This window comes from Astatotilapia calliptera, chromosome 11 (assembly GCF_900246225.1).
Source record: "Astatotilapia calliptera chromosome 11, fAstCal1.2, whole genome shotgun sequence".
In the NCBI taxonomy this organism is placed as follows: Eukaryota; Metazoa; Chordata; class Actinopteri; order Cichliformes; family Cichlidae; genus Astatotilapia; species Astatotilapia calliptera.
Genome location: NC_039312.1, coordinates 19,987,280 through 20,001,988, shown reverse-complemented (window position 1 = coordinate 20,001,988; position 14,709 = coordinate 19,987,280). Strand labels below are relative to the sequence as shown.

At 41.8% G+C, this 14,709-nt stretch overlaps 2 protein-coding genes across 4 annotated transcripts; one reads left to right on the top strand and one right to left on the bottom strand.

The window, feature by feature from the left end:
• Positions 1 to 7,313: 7,313 nt before the first annotated feature.
• LOC113031733 (M protein, serotype 12) lies at positions 7,314 to 9,992 on the bottom strand. Its single transcript, XM_026184091.1, has 4 exons — positions 9,454 to 9,992; positions 9,179 to 9,233; positions 8,728 to 8,845; positions 7,314 to 8,587 (listed from the first exon to the last, which is right to left on the bottom strand). Exons 1-4 carry the CDS (start codon positions 9,748 to 9,750, stop codon positions 8,554 to 8,556), a joined length of 504 nt encoding a protein of 167 aa, XP_026039876.1. The 5' UTR covers positions 9,751 to 9,992; the 3' UTR covers positions 7,314 to 8,553.
• Positions 9,993 to 10,392: 400 nt separating this feature from the next.
• Positions 10,393 to 13,746, top strand: LOC113031729 (involucrin). 3 transcript variants are annotated; one of them, XM_026184087.1, is made up of 6 exons: positions 10,393 to 10,921; positions 12,165 to 12,219; positions 12,355 to 12,469; positions 12,576 to 12,612; positions 12,643 to 12,702; positions 12,733 to 13,746. In XM_026184087.1, exons 1-6 carry the CDS (start codon positions 10,631 to 10,633, stop codon positions 12,895 to 12,897), a joined length of 723 nt encoding a protein of 240 aa, XP_026039872.1. In that variant the 5' UTR covers positions 10,393 to 10,630; the 3' UTR covers positions 12,898 to 13,746. The 3 variants fall into 3 exon arrangements, with proteins under 3 accessions (XP_026039872.1, XP_026039871.1, XP_026039870.1); XM_026184086.1 differs by having other exon boundaries at positions 10,395 to 10,921; positions 12,643 to 13,746; XM_026184085.1 differs by having other exon boundaries at positions 10,396 to 10,921; positions 12,576 to 12,672; positions 12,703 to 13,746.
• The last annotated feature ends 963 nt before the right edge of the window (positions 13,747 to 14,709 follow it).

Below are 14,709 nucleotides of genomic sequence, written 5' to 3'. Positions count from 1 at the left end.
ACTTTTCATTCGGGCTTGGCGGGCGTCTCGTCACAGCTCTGTCAGCTGACGCAGTCTGGGAATTTTTCCCCCGTGTAGTGAAACGGGCCTTAGGTTTAGTGCTCTCCGTCTCAGCTGCATGAGATCACATTCCTGCAGGTCGGTTGACATTCTCAGGTCGTTGTTGTGGGTCCAGCTGTTGCAGCATTTGGTCAGTGTCACGTATGGGGGAGAGCAGGAGTCCAGTCAGCCTCGGCTTTCAGGGCCGGCAAAGCAGCCTGTAATTAAATATGTATAGAAAAAACAAAAACAAAACAAAACAAAAACAAACAAAAAACAAAAACAAACGAACAGGAAAATGTTGTTGTGTTGGCTGTGTTATTCAGAGGGGAGGCAATGGGGCCAGGCCCTGTGTCAGCCTTCTCTCCCCCTTTTTTCTTGTTTTTTGTCTCCCGATATAATCAACTCCTAACCCACCAAGTTGACAGGACAACACCGGTATATGTTAAAATTCTTAAGATCATGTTTAAAAGCCCAAAAAAGGAACTTTCTTTCATTCAGTAATCACTTTTATTAATCAATCAACAGAAAACATGTCACAATTTGAATCTTTTAACCACTAAATTTGTTGTGTCTTGCCTGGTTGGTTAGACCAGTGTTCCTTTTTTATTTTTTTGTTAAATTGTTGTCCTGCAACCCAGAGGGTTTCTTTGTCAGTAATGTATAGACTTCATCATTTAAGTATGTTAATTTTTCTTTAACCTTGCTGGAAAATCTTCACGTGTTCATGAGTGTAAGCTGTTTCTTCATTGCGTGTATGTGCATTTGTATAAAAGCAGGTTAATTTTATCTTTTTCTCAAACTAGGCGTTACCTTAAAAGGAGCCTTTCTCTCAGATTTCTCTGCTTGTGTGTGTTTTTTGTTTCACCTTTTTGTTGTGATGCTCCGGACGCCTTCCCAACCTCCACAAGTCCGTTGGCCCCAATTTTATGTGTTAAAACTTCTCTTAATTTCTCCTCTAATTCTCTCCTCGCTGCTGTCTTTTTCACAGCTGCTGATTCGTGCTGGGTGTGGTTCCCATTACCTATAATTTTGCTTCGGCCGCTGTGCTTGTGGGGGCAGTTGGTCCAGGTCCGCAGCTTCCTGTATTAACACACTAAGAGGGTATTTAATTTCATTTTCATCACATGTTAAACAGATAAGCAGGCAACCCGCCTACCTTGACAGCGTAAACTGTACGCCAGTCTCCCAACTCATTCCTCTCTGTACTCCTCCATAATTCTCCACTGCACACCTCTTACTATCTCTCCTTTTTATTTTTATTACACCACAGAGTAATACACCCAATTATGCCCGTCTATCTCTATGTGGCTCCAAATTCCCTCTTTATTCTAATTTCACACTCGTCAGGGGACAGGCACACAACAATTTCAACCACTGAAACGAGGAATTCAACCTTTTTATATTTCTTTACTAAATCTAGACTCAACGTTTGTTCGCAAAATGTGTCTTGTTCTAGTCCGGAAATAAATGTGAACCCGTGATTACACGGTCGTTCCAGTGTTATTTCCGTGGCTATGCGGGGGCCCTCACCTCCCCAAGTCACCACCTCAGCACCCGGACGCCGCCGGTCCTGGCCAAGCGTCCCTGGACAGGAGGGTCGCTACTCCATAGGCAAAGTTCCACAGGTACACTAGGCATCAACCTTTGATCCTAAAATGTGTATTTGCTCTAATGTCCTCCTAATCAAACACATTAACCGTCACTGTCACTGTGCTCACGCTTCACACTCCACACAAAACACACTCAGAGCGCGCCTCAGTCACACTCTCCCTCAGTGCGCGCTTCACCCACAAGACAGCACCCAGAGCGCGCCTCGCAGCTTCACACACACTCTCTCACCCAGAGCGCGCTTTGACACTCACACACAACACTTTTCCTCAGCGGGAATTTTACACAGAAACCTCTGAGCTCAACTATTAGATCTTCTGAAAGCACACTGCACCATAGACCAAAATACCCTTTTCTCTGCGATTATGACCGCCACCACGGGGCAAAGTCGCATCATAAAAGTGATGCTTGCATCCCCGAAGTTATACCTGACATCATAAACCAGGTGTTGCTATTTACTTAAATTTTTACTTTGTATTATGGCCGCAGCCCTTTATACTCGACTGACGCCACAAACCACCGTCAAAACCTCTATCAAATGTACTAAAACTAGCACCAACCACTACTGCACTTCACGGCCGCACCACCGGAACACGCCGTATCATAAACCAAACCTACGGACGTGTTTCGCTCTCGCGTTGCCAGCGTCCAACTGCACCGTGAAGCCAGCATCTGCTTTTCCTTAAATCAACTTCTATTTCATAGCCGGCAAAAGCCAGGACGTCACTGACACCATAAACAAAATAAACAAACCTCGACTTCAATGTACTGAACTTATGGCCGCGTCTTCAGAATAAATTCTAACGTATTATTGCTACAGAAGCCAGTATTAGACAAAATTAAATGTGGAAGGTAAAGTGGCTGCACTCTAGTCCAACGTAGTATGTTATTAGTATCTCGGTAGAGGCAGATTACTGCAATCTAGACCAACGTAGTGTGTTATTAGTATCTCGGTAGAAGCAGATTACTGCAATCTAGACCAACGTAGTATGTTATTAGTATCTCGGTAGAAGCAGTTTATTTAACACCCTGGAATTCAGCCTCAACTTATGTTGTTAGTATCTTGCGCCAAAAACCAGACACCGACAAATTTACTGTGAAAATACATGTGACTCAGTGAACAGATTAATTTGGAAAGCCCAATATGCACATTTGGTATTTATAATACAACAGGCTGTGCTTACCTTTTTATTTTTGGACCGGTCCTCTGTTCACCTCGCCTCACGATCTCACCAAAGGTCAAATCTGCACCTCCTCAGCACACCAAAGATCCGGGTCACACGGCACCAAGTTGTTGAAAACACGCAGTTCTTTGAATCTTTGGGCTGAAGGAGGGACAATACTCGGTGTATCAATGCTCAATCAACAATCATTTATTTGCATACAATTCAACAATAAGAGCATTACAACGTCCGGACGGGAGAGATGCTACCAGAGGGTCAGGCACATGTCTCAAAATGGTGACGGGTTGCTCAGCTTTTTATAGTCTCTAGTGGCCCCCAGCTAGTCGTAAAAGCCAAAACATCACATTTTTTCTCTGTTACAGCGCCTAAGTTATGACCTCGGCAGTTGTTTCTCTGCTTTCTGTAAGGTGGGGGTGTGGAATGTGGTCTGTCTATCTCCCCTGTCTTTAGACACAGAGTCTCCTGCTTACAACCTTCTCTTCATGATTCAACAATTAAGCATGTCAAGAAAACAGTGTAACACATTCCCAGCAGATCAAGGATACAGAGTGGTGCACATTTATATGTGAATATGTTCTGTTAACTCAAAAGTATAATGAGAACTACACTACATACAGATCACACACTCTATTTTAAAGGGTATAATATGATCTACAGCAGTATTCTAATTCAACTACTTTGATTACATATATAAGGTAACATATAATAACAGAATAATATCACAATAAAACCCAAGGTACAAAATTGTATAACCTGGATGCTATATTCGCCAAAATGTATGTTTTTCTGTTCGCATGCAACTGCACATTTGTTAAATGTTGACAATTTGTTGAAGATGACAATTGTTACCTTTAAAATTTTTAATTCATGTATTGTCTGGATTATATCAGAACATTATATATATAACACCCAGCACGCCCCTGCGGGCGGTTTATCCTTCAAGCTCGGGTCCTCTACCAGAGGCCTGGGAGCTTGAGGGTCCTGCGCAGTATCTTAGCTGTTCCCAGGACTGCGCTCTTCTGGACAGAGATCTCCGATGTTATTCCCGGGATCTGCTGGAGCCACTCGCCTAGCTTGGGAGTCACCGCACCTAGTGCTCCGATTACCACGGGGACCACCGTTACCTTCACCCTCCACATCCTCTCGAGCTCTTCTCTGAGCCCTTGGTATTTCTCCAGCTTCTCGTGTTCCTTCTTCCTGATATTGCTGTCATTCGGAACCGCTACATCGATCACTACGGCCGTCTTCTTCTGTTTGTCTACCACCACTATGTCCGGTTGGTTAGCCACCACCATTTTGTCCGTCTGTATCTGGAAGTCCCACAGGATCTTAGCTCGGTCATTCTCCACCACCCTTGGGGGCATCTCCCATTTTGACCTCGGGACTTCTAGGTTATACTCGGCACAGATGTTCCTGTACACTATGCCGGCCACTTGGTTATGGCGTTCCATGTATGCCTTGCCTGCTAGCATCTTGCACCCTGCTGTTATGTGCTGGATTGTCTCTGGGGCATCTTTACACAGCCTGCACCTGGGGTCTTGCCTGGTGTGATAGACCCCAGCCTCTATGGATCTTGTACTCAGAGCTTGTTCTTGTGCTGCCATGATTAGTGCCTCTGTGCTGTCTTTCAGTCCAGCTTTGTCCAGCCACTGGTAGGATTTCTGGATATCAGTCTGGTCTTGCAGTCTCGGCTGATTGTTCTGTCTACCAGTAGCTGGTGTTTTGCACCTCTGGTATTCTTGCCAATTCCTTTCTGTGTCCCGCTCATGTATTGACCCATGTGCCTGTTCATCTTAGCCGATATGATGCCTGACAGGAGCTTCCATGTAGTACTGAGGCAGGTTATTGGTCGGTAGTTGGAGGGGACCGGTCCCTTCTTGGGGTCCTTGGGGATCAGGACCGTCCGGCCTTCAGTTAGCCATTCCGGGTGTCTCTCGTTAACTAGCAGCTGGTTCATTTGTGCTGCCAGACGCTCGTGGAGTGCAGTCAGCTTCTTCAGCCAGTAGGCGTGAACCATGTCGGGCCCTGGTGCTGTCCAACTCTTCATACTGGAGACCCTTTCTTGGATATCTGCCACTGTGATGGTTACTGGACCCTGTTCAGGGAGGTCGCTGTGGTCTGCCCTCAGATCCACTAGCCACTGAGCATTGCCGTTATGGGTTGCATCCTTCTCCCATATGCTCTTCCAGTATTGCTCGGTCTCCAGCCTTGGTGGTACTGTTCTCTTGCCACTGAGAGTACACCTTTGCTGGTTCTGTGGAGAACAGCTGGTTTATTCTCCTGCCTTCTATCTCTCTGGTGTACCTCCTCAAGCGGCTGGCCAAGGCTGTGAGTCTTTGTTTGGCAGTTTCCAAGGCCTCAGGTATGGACAGCTTGCTGTATTTCTTAGGCACCTTATTTGTCGCACCTTTCTGCAACTCCAATAGTTGGCTAACCTCCCTCCGTGCTACTTTGATCTTGCCCTCTAGCCTCCTTCTCCATGGAGGGTACTGCCCCTTGTCGCTGTTCAACTTGTAGCCAAGCATCTCACTGATCACTGCTGCCGTATTGTATATCAGCTTGTTAGTGTCGGTAATCGTGGTTGTAGGTATTGCCCGTAGTGCTGCATTAACATCATCTAGCAGACCTTCTGAGGGTACTTCACGTAATCTTGGTAACCGGCTACGGGGGATCCAGGTTTCAAGCTTGGCCATGATCCTATTTTTCAGGTCAGTTCCTCTCGCACTCAACGATCCTTCTCCTATCGCACTTGGGGCTATGTACCCAATCTCGGGTGGGGGTGATGATATCTCCCCCCTGACCTGGCGTCCTGACTCCTCCTTGCCGTAGCATTTGTGTTGTACCTCGTCAATCTCTAGCTGTGAGAGCAGTCCCTTCTTTCGAATGTTGGAACACTGAGCTACTAGTTGTTTCGCCGTCATTGTGGATGTTGGGTATCGAAGAATCCATAGGTCCCTCATCCTATTCATGTAGCCCCTTCCGCCGGGGTTACTTGCGTAGTAGCATTCCAACAACGCCCTGTTTTCGTCCCTTGCCCACCGATGCCTTCTTGTTCCAGTAGCCCACTTTTCGTCAGGGTGCCCTGGTTCCTCAACACCTGACGCGGACCTTGTTGATCCGGGCGACGTCCGAGCCGGCATGCCTTCATATTTATCTGTCTCGCTCATGTCTGCGGTAGGCTTGCTTAGCATAGGGGGTCTAGCCTTAGGACCCTTACTGGATACAGACGCCCCAGGCAGGAATCGAACTTGCGATCCTCTGTTCCAAAGGCGTGTAGTTTAACCACTACGCTATCCAGCTGCTCAATATATATATATATATATATATATATTTATTTTTTTTTCAATTTTTTTGACATTTTAATGATCTAGAGAGATAGAAAGCTAGTCGGATATGAATTTTGTTTGATTTTGTCAAGTAGAAATTGTGATATAGCTTTGGCTAAAATTTAATTTAAAACATTTTAATTGAAAAGATTCTGACAGCTGTTGTTCATTCAGTTTGTAATGATTTATAATATGCCAAATAAAAAATGGAATTCAATAAATGTATAATATATACCCATCTTTTTTCTCCTTTTTTAAAAAAACAATTGAAATGTACACATTTTAACACATCTTTGTGTCAAAATAACACATCCTTGTGTTTACATTTTTTAACACAGAAGATGTGTTAAAGGAGTAGACACATTAATTGTGTTAAAACTGACACATCATGTGTTGTCCCTAATATGATGCAGCACATGTGTTAAAATTTAACACATGATGTGTCAATTTTAACACATCCCTTCTAAGAGTGCAGCTCAGCAGCTTCTGAAATACTCACACCTGCCTGTCTGGGACCAACAACCCTGCCACCTTCAGAGTCATTTAAATCACTTTCCTTCTTCATTCTGATGCTCAGTTCTAACTTGAGCAGGTCATTTAAATGTTTACATGCCAGAATGTTTTGAGTTGGTGCCAAATGATTAGCTATTCGGATATTAATAAAAAAGATAATAAGATGACATTTTAAAAGTTTGCAAGTGGGTGGAGGTTGAAGGAGAGGTAGCAATTATTTCTGTAACAACTTTCAAAAGAACAACAACAGCAAAACAAAACATTTAGAATATTAATGCATTATTTATAATAATAATTTGTGATTATCATATGTTTGTAATTGATTCAGTGTCGTTATATACTTTACAAATACAGGTTATTTTCAATACAAGGCTATACAAGTCGAATTTCCCAGAGGAACCCACCCGAGGGATTAATAAAGTTCTATCTTATCTTATCTTATCTTATCTTATCTTATCTTATCTTATCTTATCTTATCTTATCTTATCTTATCTTATCTTATCTTATCTTATCTTATCATGAAACCATAAGGAAAGGCATCTTGCCTGCAGATTAGCTGAAGGCGGTAAAGGGAACTGCATGAACGCAAAGGTAAAGGTAAAACAATATTTAGAAATGAGCAATAATAAGGTTGCGCTTGTTAACTTATAGGAACTTTAGGAACACAAAACGCTTTATTTAGTAATTGTACATCCATACAGCACTCATTAAACCCACAATAAATGCTTTTGGCAATCTAATTTCATACAAGACGTTTTGTAACAAGTTCAGTGTACTCAGATTGTACTTTTAATAGTTTCCTCCAAACAAGATCCCCTGTAAGAAAGTGTTTCCTCAGTTGTATCAGCACAATATCAGTAACATGCTCTGTCTTAACCTAGGTTCTGCACTAGGGGGAGTTAAAGGAGCATTAATTTGAACAGACGTGATAATTTAGGTTTTGCCTCTTAAATCTAAAATGTTTTATCATTTTGGCTTCCTTTATATTCAGAGTCGTATTAACTGATATATACAATGCTTTTACACTTTTACACACATTGCATCTATTTTCTAGACTGCTTAAAGGTCTGCTGTTTATGGCCCAAAGCATTAATAGTACATCAAATTTATAAAAACCAAACAGAAACTGAATAAAATCTGGGTCCGTGTGTCCTTTAAAAAAACTATCTGGTTTATTTTACTACAAGAAATTACAGGAACTATTTTAGCAAAAATATTGTTTCCACGATCATAAAACCAGTGCAAAATAACTGCAAGGTCGCTTTTTCATTACTGCCTGAGCTAAAATGAAAGTGTTGTACATTGTTACAATAATAAGTGAACTTTTGCTATTTTTTATTACATTCGAAAGAATAACTAAAAAATAGTAAAACATAATATGATAAAAGGAGACACTACAGTGTTTCACATCAGGTACCCAACCATAGCAGTTAAACAGCTTCTGCAGGGGTTATTTCAGCTCGAACACACTGTCACAGAACGCTCAGACAGACGTGGCAAACGTTGATATGAGGGTCACTTTAACCAAACCATAATCTTTCCCTATAACTAACCAAATAGTTATTTCTATTATTTACATTGCTTATTTCTATTGTTATATCATCATATTAGGCGCAACATTTTGAGCACATAGAATTTTTGTCGGATGATCCCCACATTATACATTACAAATACAACCTTCATTGCCTTCTTATGATATGAAATGAATTCTATTTCTCTATTCCACATGTCTGTATACTTGTTCTCTGAGTGAATGCACAGAATTTCTTTTCTTTTTTTGTTATTATTCCATAATAACCTTAGAGGTGATACAAAACTTGGATGCACAAATATTTTTCTGAAAAAGTTGGTAGTCATTGTTGAACAGTTCTGAGGTGACTTCACTGTGATTGTTGAAGATTTTCACACAACTTCCTGAAAAATCAAGAAATCAAAAGACAGTTTTCAGTTTTGCAATAGAGGCGTGTTAAATAGACTTGTACAGTAGCCCCCAGTAGTGATCTATGGTAATCCAATTTATTATTGACGATGCATGCTGGTGATTAAAATCTTACCGTCCTTTGTCCTTGGTTGTATCAAGAAAGGCACAGACTGCTTTATCTCTATTAAAAATCTCCTCTTTCAAGCTCTGAATGTTCTCCTGGGCTTTACTTTTAGCCGCTTCATGATTGTCTGAGACAATAAAAGATAATAACATATGAGAGTGTAAATGTATTATTTGAAACTGGTAGCTTTGCGTTCCAAGTAAGCCCGTGTGGCTCAGTGTTGCAACAGCTGGTTTTACAGGTTTTTCATAAAGGAATGTAAAAATGAAACAGTTCTTTTTCTGCTTTTGTAGACAATTGGGGGGGACGACACCCAGTGCATTTAAAAATGCAAACAGAGAAATGCTTGTCTTATTCTCCTATGTGATCCATATCATTGTATAGAAGCAAACATATTTGTAGATCTGTCAGTCCAGAGCTCATAACAACAAAGCAGAACTTAAACAGAAAGCTGGCTTACCTTTGAGTTTATCTATTTCCCCAGTTGTACTATCCCTCGTCTTCTCCGCCTTCTCCTAATGCGAAAACAAGTGGAAGTCAGCAGTTACGGTTTACTGCGGAATGAAGCTCAAATAGAGACAATCAAGCAAATACTTAAATGTATTACAGTTAGTCACATGATCATTTTCTTTTTTTCTTTTTGTTAATGTTTAGACTGCACGAGCATGCAAATGAATTAAAACCTGTGGAGAGTCGAAGTGCAATTGTGTGCGTGTGTGCGCCCACGAGCCTTGCCTTCTCCGTGGTACAGGCCGCCAGACTTTTACCCGCGTCCTCCGATGACTTTTCAATTTCTGCCTTTTTCTTTTTCAGTTGTTCCACCTTTGTGTTGACGTCGTCCAGCGATTTCTGCAGCTCGGAGATTTTGGCTTTCAGTTCGACTATGCCTTCCTCTTTCCTGGTAACCTGCGCCGAGTTCTCCACTAAGCGGAATTTTAAGTGACTCAGGCGGAATTCCTGATGCACGACCTGGAAAATCAAGACACCCATCACAACAACACTCAGGCCAACTAACGCCATCGCCAGCTTCATCTTGGTTTCGACGGGGAGACACGGGATACACGATGAAGAACTCTTGAGGGTCACTTGTTCATCCCAGGTCTCCGACCTTGCGCACGCGTCTCCTTACCAGTCCGCCGGTGTGACGGGAAACTTGCAGGCTGCGTTACCTGCTGAACTGGATGGGCGTGACAAACCACCTGTTTCCTCCTGTGGCACTCCCTCTCTCTCGCTTGCTCTTGTTGGCAGTCACTTAAACAAACACTTGGGATGTATTTGCATCATGATCAGCCTATCTCGAGCCTTTCTCTTATAGGCCTAACATCTGCTGTTTGCTTTCAACATAGTACACACACACACACACACACACACACACACACACACACACACACACACACACACACACACACACACACATATATATTTATTTATTTATTTTAAAGAAAGGCAGTTCACTATATTTTCTACAGAACTATATGTGCGTTTACCTTCGTACATAGTTTTTTGAATTATGGAGGTTATTATTTGGCCTACTAATTTATATACGTGTGTGTGTGTGTGTGTGTGTGTGTGTGTGTGTGTGTGTGTGTGTGTGTGTGTGTGTGTATACAGGCCTACATGCATGACCACATGCCTATTAAGGCAAACCAGTTTGCTCAAAGCCAACAGGCCCAACCTGTCTATCTTTAGACACGGCATGCTAGGAGAGGGCGTGTTTACTGACGAGCTCAGGAACAACCACAATGATTAAAGTCCAATCCAGGTAACAGCAGGTGACTCACTAATTCATTCACGGTGTTGCCAGGGTCACGCACAGAGCAACTTTGCTCGTGAACGTAGAAGAGGCCGCTCTGTAAGAAGATCCGCTCTTCACTTTCCACAGTAAAGGAAGGCTCTCAACGCCGGGCAAACAATGAAGTCATTTTTGCTACCTGCGACCATAGTGGTGTCGGTCGCTTTAGTGGGGATCATGAAACTGCGGAAAGGTGAGCACGAAAAATACGAGAAGCAGTTCAAGTTTCAGGATGTCAGACTGCGGGTTGCCTATGATGTGCTGGGAGAATATCAGAACGATAAGGCAGAGAAGCAGAACATGCTGGAAAAGGCCAGCACTGCGCATAAAGCGCTGGAGGAGGAGGTGAACGAGCTCCAGACCGACGGGGACAAGTCAAAGGGAGATGCGAAATCCTGCCAGGGAGACCTGGTGAGTAGAAATATTTATAATTATTAGGTTCACACAGTTGTATTCCTTTTGTTTCTTTGTAATTCTTACGGGTAGAGACAGCTAGTGTAACTCCCAAAACCCGTTCCACCTGTTGAGGAGCATAGGTGTACTCGGGTGCACTCAGAAAATCAGGCTTATCCGCCTGACAGTGGACTTTATGCCACCACTAAACTGAAGCTGATTTCCTACATTACTGTACAAAATATCAGTCTTTGACATCCAGCACCCCCGCTTTTGAAGATTAGGCTTAAAACTTGATAAAGTATATAGATGGATCCCGTAGCTATGCTGCAATGGGTTTGTGATTTCACTTCCCATGATGCACGTTTCTTCTTCACCACATTGCATCCAATTATTAATTAATATGAGTAACAGCGTACATGGTCGTTTGTATTGGCAAGTTCCTCATATGTAGGCTACGTAAATTTACTAATGATGCAGCACAGTGTTTTGATTTATAGCTTGTTTTGTCTTCGTGGTTTTTGAGGCCGTCTAATGGTTAATGCAAGAAGAAACACCTGTAAATTCTTCATCATGTGAACTGTTCTGGCTCAGTCATTTCTGATTTATGATATAACCCAATTCTAAATCTTTCTGCTGCAGCAGTAGTTTTGGCCTGTCTGCCTGTGGTTTCTTCCTGTTAAAAGGGAGATTTTCCTTTCCGCTGTCACCAAATGCTTACTCAGAGGTGTCATTTGATTGTTGGCTTGTTCTCTGTATTGTTACAGGGTCTGTGCCATATAATATAAAATGCCTTGATGTGATTGATGTTGTGATTTGGATCTAAAAAAAAATGATGATTTTTTTTTTTTGTTAATTCAAACAATATATTATAGCCTCTGCTGTATATATTGCAGGCCCTATTGGGAAAGTTAGCATACTCCTTCACCCAAAGAAACAGTAGTGGATGGTGCTTTCAACTGTAAGAAAAACAGCATGTAGGCTAGTGCTTATGCTAGGTCTATAAATGCTATATATCTTCTACATGCCACATTACCAAATGGAAGTGCCTTTGCTGTGTAGCATCATTGTGCATGTGGCTGAGGAGAAAGCCAAGCGAGCCACTATTTTACTCCACTTTGGTTCTTGTGGGTTTTTTCTCTCCAAATCATTTATATTTACATACTTATCACATTCACATTCTGCAAACCATTTGTGCAAATTTGATCTCTGTGGTTTCACCAGTGCTTTGTGTTGCTGAGCTTTTTCTTTGCATTTGCAGAAGACAATAACAGATGAGGTGGCAGCAGCAAAGATACAGTTAAAAAGTCTGAAAGGTAAGTGATGGTTTATGAAGTCTAGTGAATGAAAGTAGTCGTGTAGTTGGAAGTAAAGAAAGTAAAGACTTTTTTGTATGTTTTACTAAGCTCATACTAGCTTCGAACCCATCTTGTAATTTATAACACTTACAGCTCACCAGGAAAAAGAGAAGACGAGCTGGACAACAGAAGAAGACACTCTGAAGCAGGAACTAGCAAAATACAGCTCAGCGTGCCAGTTCATAAAAACAGATATTCCAGAAGCTAGGTATGGTTACCTCTTTGATTAACATAAATCAGCAGAGCCTACTATTATATGTATTGTGATATTGATGCACATATTATATTTTTATTGTAATTTTTTCTGTTAAAAGAACTCTGTGTGGAATACAAGAGCAACCAAAAGCTGAAGCCCCCAAACAAGAAGAGGCAAAGGGCGAGGCCCCCAAACAAGAAGAGGCAAAGGGCGAGGCCCCCAAACAAGAAGAGGCAAAGGGCGAGGCCCCCAAACAAGAGCAACCAAAGGCCGAGGCCCCCAAACAAGAAGAGGCAAAGGCCGAGGCCCCCAAACAAGAGCAACCAAAGGCCGAGGCACCCAAACAAGAAGAGGCAAAGGCCGAGGCCCCCAAACAGGAGCAACCAAAGGCCGAGGCTCCCAAACAACAAGAGGCAAAGGCTGAGGCCCCCAAGGCTTAAAAGGCTAAAGGAATTGGACCCATAAGATCAGGCATGGATACTAGTATCCTGGACTTGGTCTAATTTGGTGTGTGATATACAAAGCCTTCCCTGTAAAAGAGTTTGTCTGGATGGGAGAATATGTTCATTTAAAACCCATATATATCTTTCTCCCCTCAGTCATGTCGCTGACCTGTTACTAGTTGTACTACTCACTCTTCCAGCCTCTTGTTTCCATCCCAACTTTTAATATTAACCTTGTTTAAGAGGAACAATGTTTATCTGCTCTGGTTTAGTTGAATTCATGGCACAAAAGTAATGCAAAACTGTAAACTAACTATGTTTTGACTGATTGGTTGTATGCATGTAATATCTTGTAAACAGTATGCTTGAGTTTAGGTTTAAAAAATTTAAATGAAAAAAAATGAAATGCATGTCTTTTGGCATTTTCAAACAGTAGGGGGAATATTTCTGTAATGTAAGTTCAAAGTCTGCACAGCAGTCTTTTTTAGAATTAAGTAGCAGAATAATTACACAGAAATGCACTAAGAGTTATTATAGTGCAAAAAATCCTCAATTATATATGCAGGGCACATTATTGTTCTTAGAAATGGAACATCATGATCATTTGTGTGTGAAATGGAGTACTGTGGCATGCTGCAAATTTTGGTATCAATCAGATACCAAGTAAAAGGGACAATATTGCCAATACCAATAATGGTATCAATGCTTTTAGATTTATTACTTATAAAGGCAGCTTATGGAGGGAAGAGCCACGTGTCAAGACTTTTGAGATGAATCATCATAAGTTTGCAATTTCTGAACACATTTTAATGACCAGTAAATCAATGATTTTTACTTTCAACATCACACCTTTCAGCATTTCATGTTTTTAAAAAAAAAAAAAAAATTGGGATACCTGAAATGAAATGTACCAATCTCTAAAGCACTTTGAGTCAACTTCTCTTGTTTAAATGTGCTATAGGCTATAAATAAAACAGATGTGACAACACAAAAAGGTTCAGATATTTTTATATTGGGTGTTTGCGGAATATTTACATTTTTTAAAAAGTATTAATTTGACACAATCCAGTCGGCTACATACTGAACTAGAGGATAGAAACAAGGTATTGATCCTATCGCGCTAGTATTAATATGATACCACTACCAGCGCTGGTATCGATACTTGCTGTGCTTGCTTTATTTCCAGGCTTACTGACCGCTCAAAGTGCTATACACCACAAGTCACATACTCTTATACAGCACCTCATTCAACAAAGTTCAACCCCTGTATCTGCTTTACATCCACAACTAATTCAGAAAAAACAAGTAACCTAACATCTCTGGACTGTAGGAGGAATACAGAGTACCTACACAGGAGAACCATTAACCAGATTCAAGATTCAAGAGTCAAGATTCAAAGTGTTTATTGTCATGTGTACAGAAGAAATGGCATTTCTCTGTGCAATGAAATTCTTCCTTTGCTGTCCATACACAAATGCCAAGTTAGGTAGGGTTGATGGAACAAGATAAATAAGGATATGTTCATGGATGTTCAGGAGTCTGATAGCAGTGGAGAAGAAGGAGTTGTTGACTCGAGATGTTCTGGATTTCGGACTTCTAAACCTTCATCTCGAGGGCAGACGTGTGGTTTCTGGTGATCTTCTCCACAGCGGGTCAGTTGCTCTCCACAGTGCAGCTGTAGAAGCTGCTGAGGATCTTGACTGACATCCCAAATTTCCTCAGCTTCCTCAGGAAATACAGCCGCTGCTGAGCCTTCTTGACCAGCTGTGTAGTGTTCAGTGACCAGGTGAGGTCCTCAGTGATGTGGAC

Bases quoted from the DNA above. Each gene is read 5' to 3' on its own strand.
- LOC113031733 (XM_026184091.1), bottom strand. From the start codon at position 9,750: ATGAAGCTGGCGATGGCGTTAGTTGGCCTGAGTGTTGTTGTGATGGGT. The intron at 8,846-9,178 runs GTAAGCCAGCTT...TTATTGTCTCAG, and splicing joins GGAAATAGATAAACTCAAAG to ACAATCATGAAGCGGCTAAA. The intron at 8,588-8,727 runs GTAAGATTTTAA...TTGATTTTTCAG, and splicing joins ACAACCAAGGACAAAGGACG to GAAGTTGTGTGAAAATCTTC.
- LOC113031729 (XM_026184086.1), top strand. From the start codon at position 10,631: ATGAAGTCATTTTTGCTACCTGCGACCATAGTGGTGTCGGTCGCTTTA. The intron at 12,470-12,575 runs GTATGGTTACCT...TTCTGTTAAAAG, and splicing joins ACAGATATTCCAGAAGCTAG to AACTCTGTGTGGAATACAAG. The intron at 12,613-12,642 runs GCCCCCAAACAA...GCAAAGGGCGAG, and splicing joins AAGAGCAACCAAAAGCTGAA to GCCCCCAAACAAGAAGAGGC.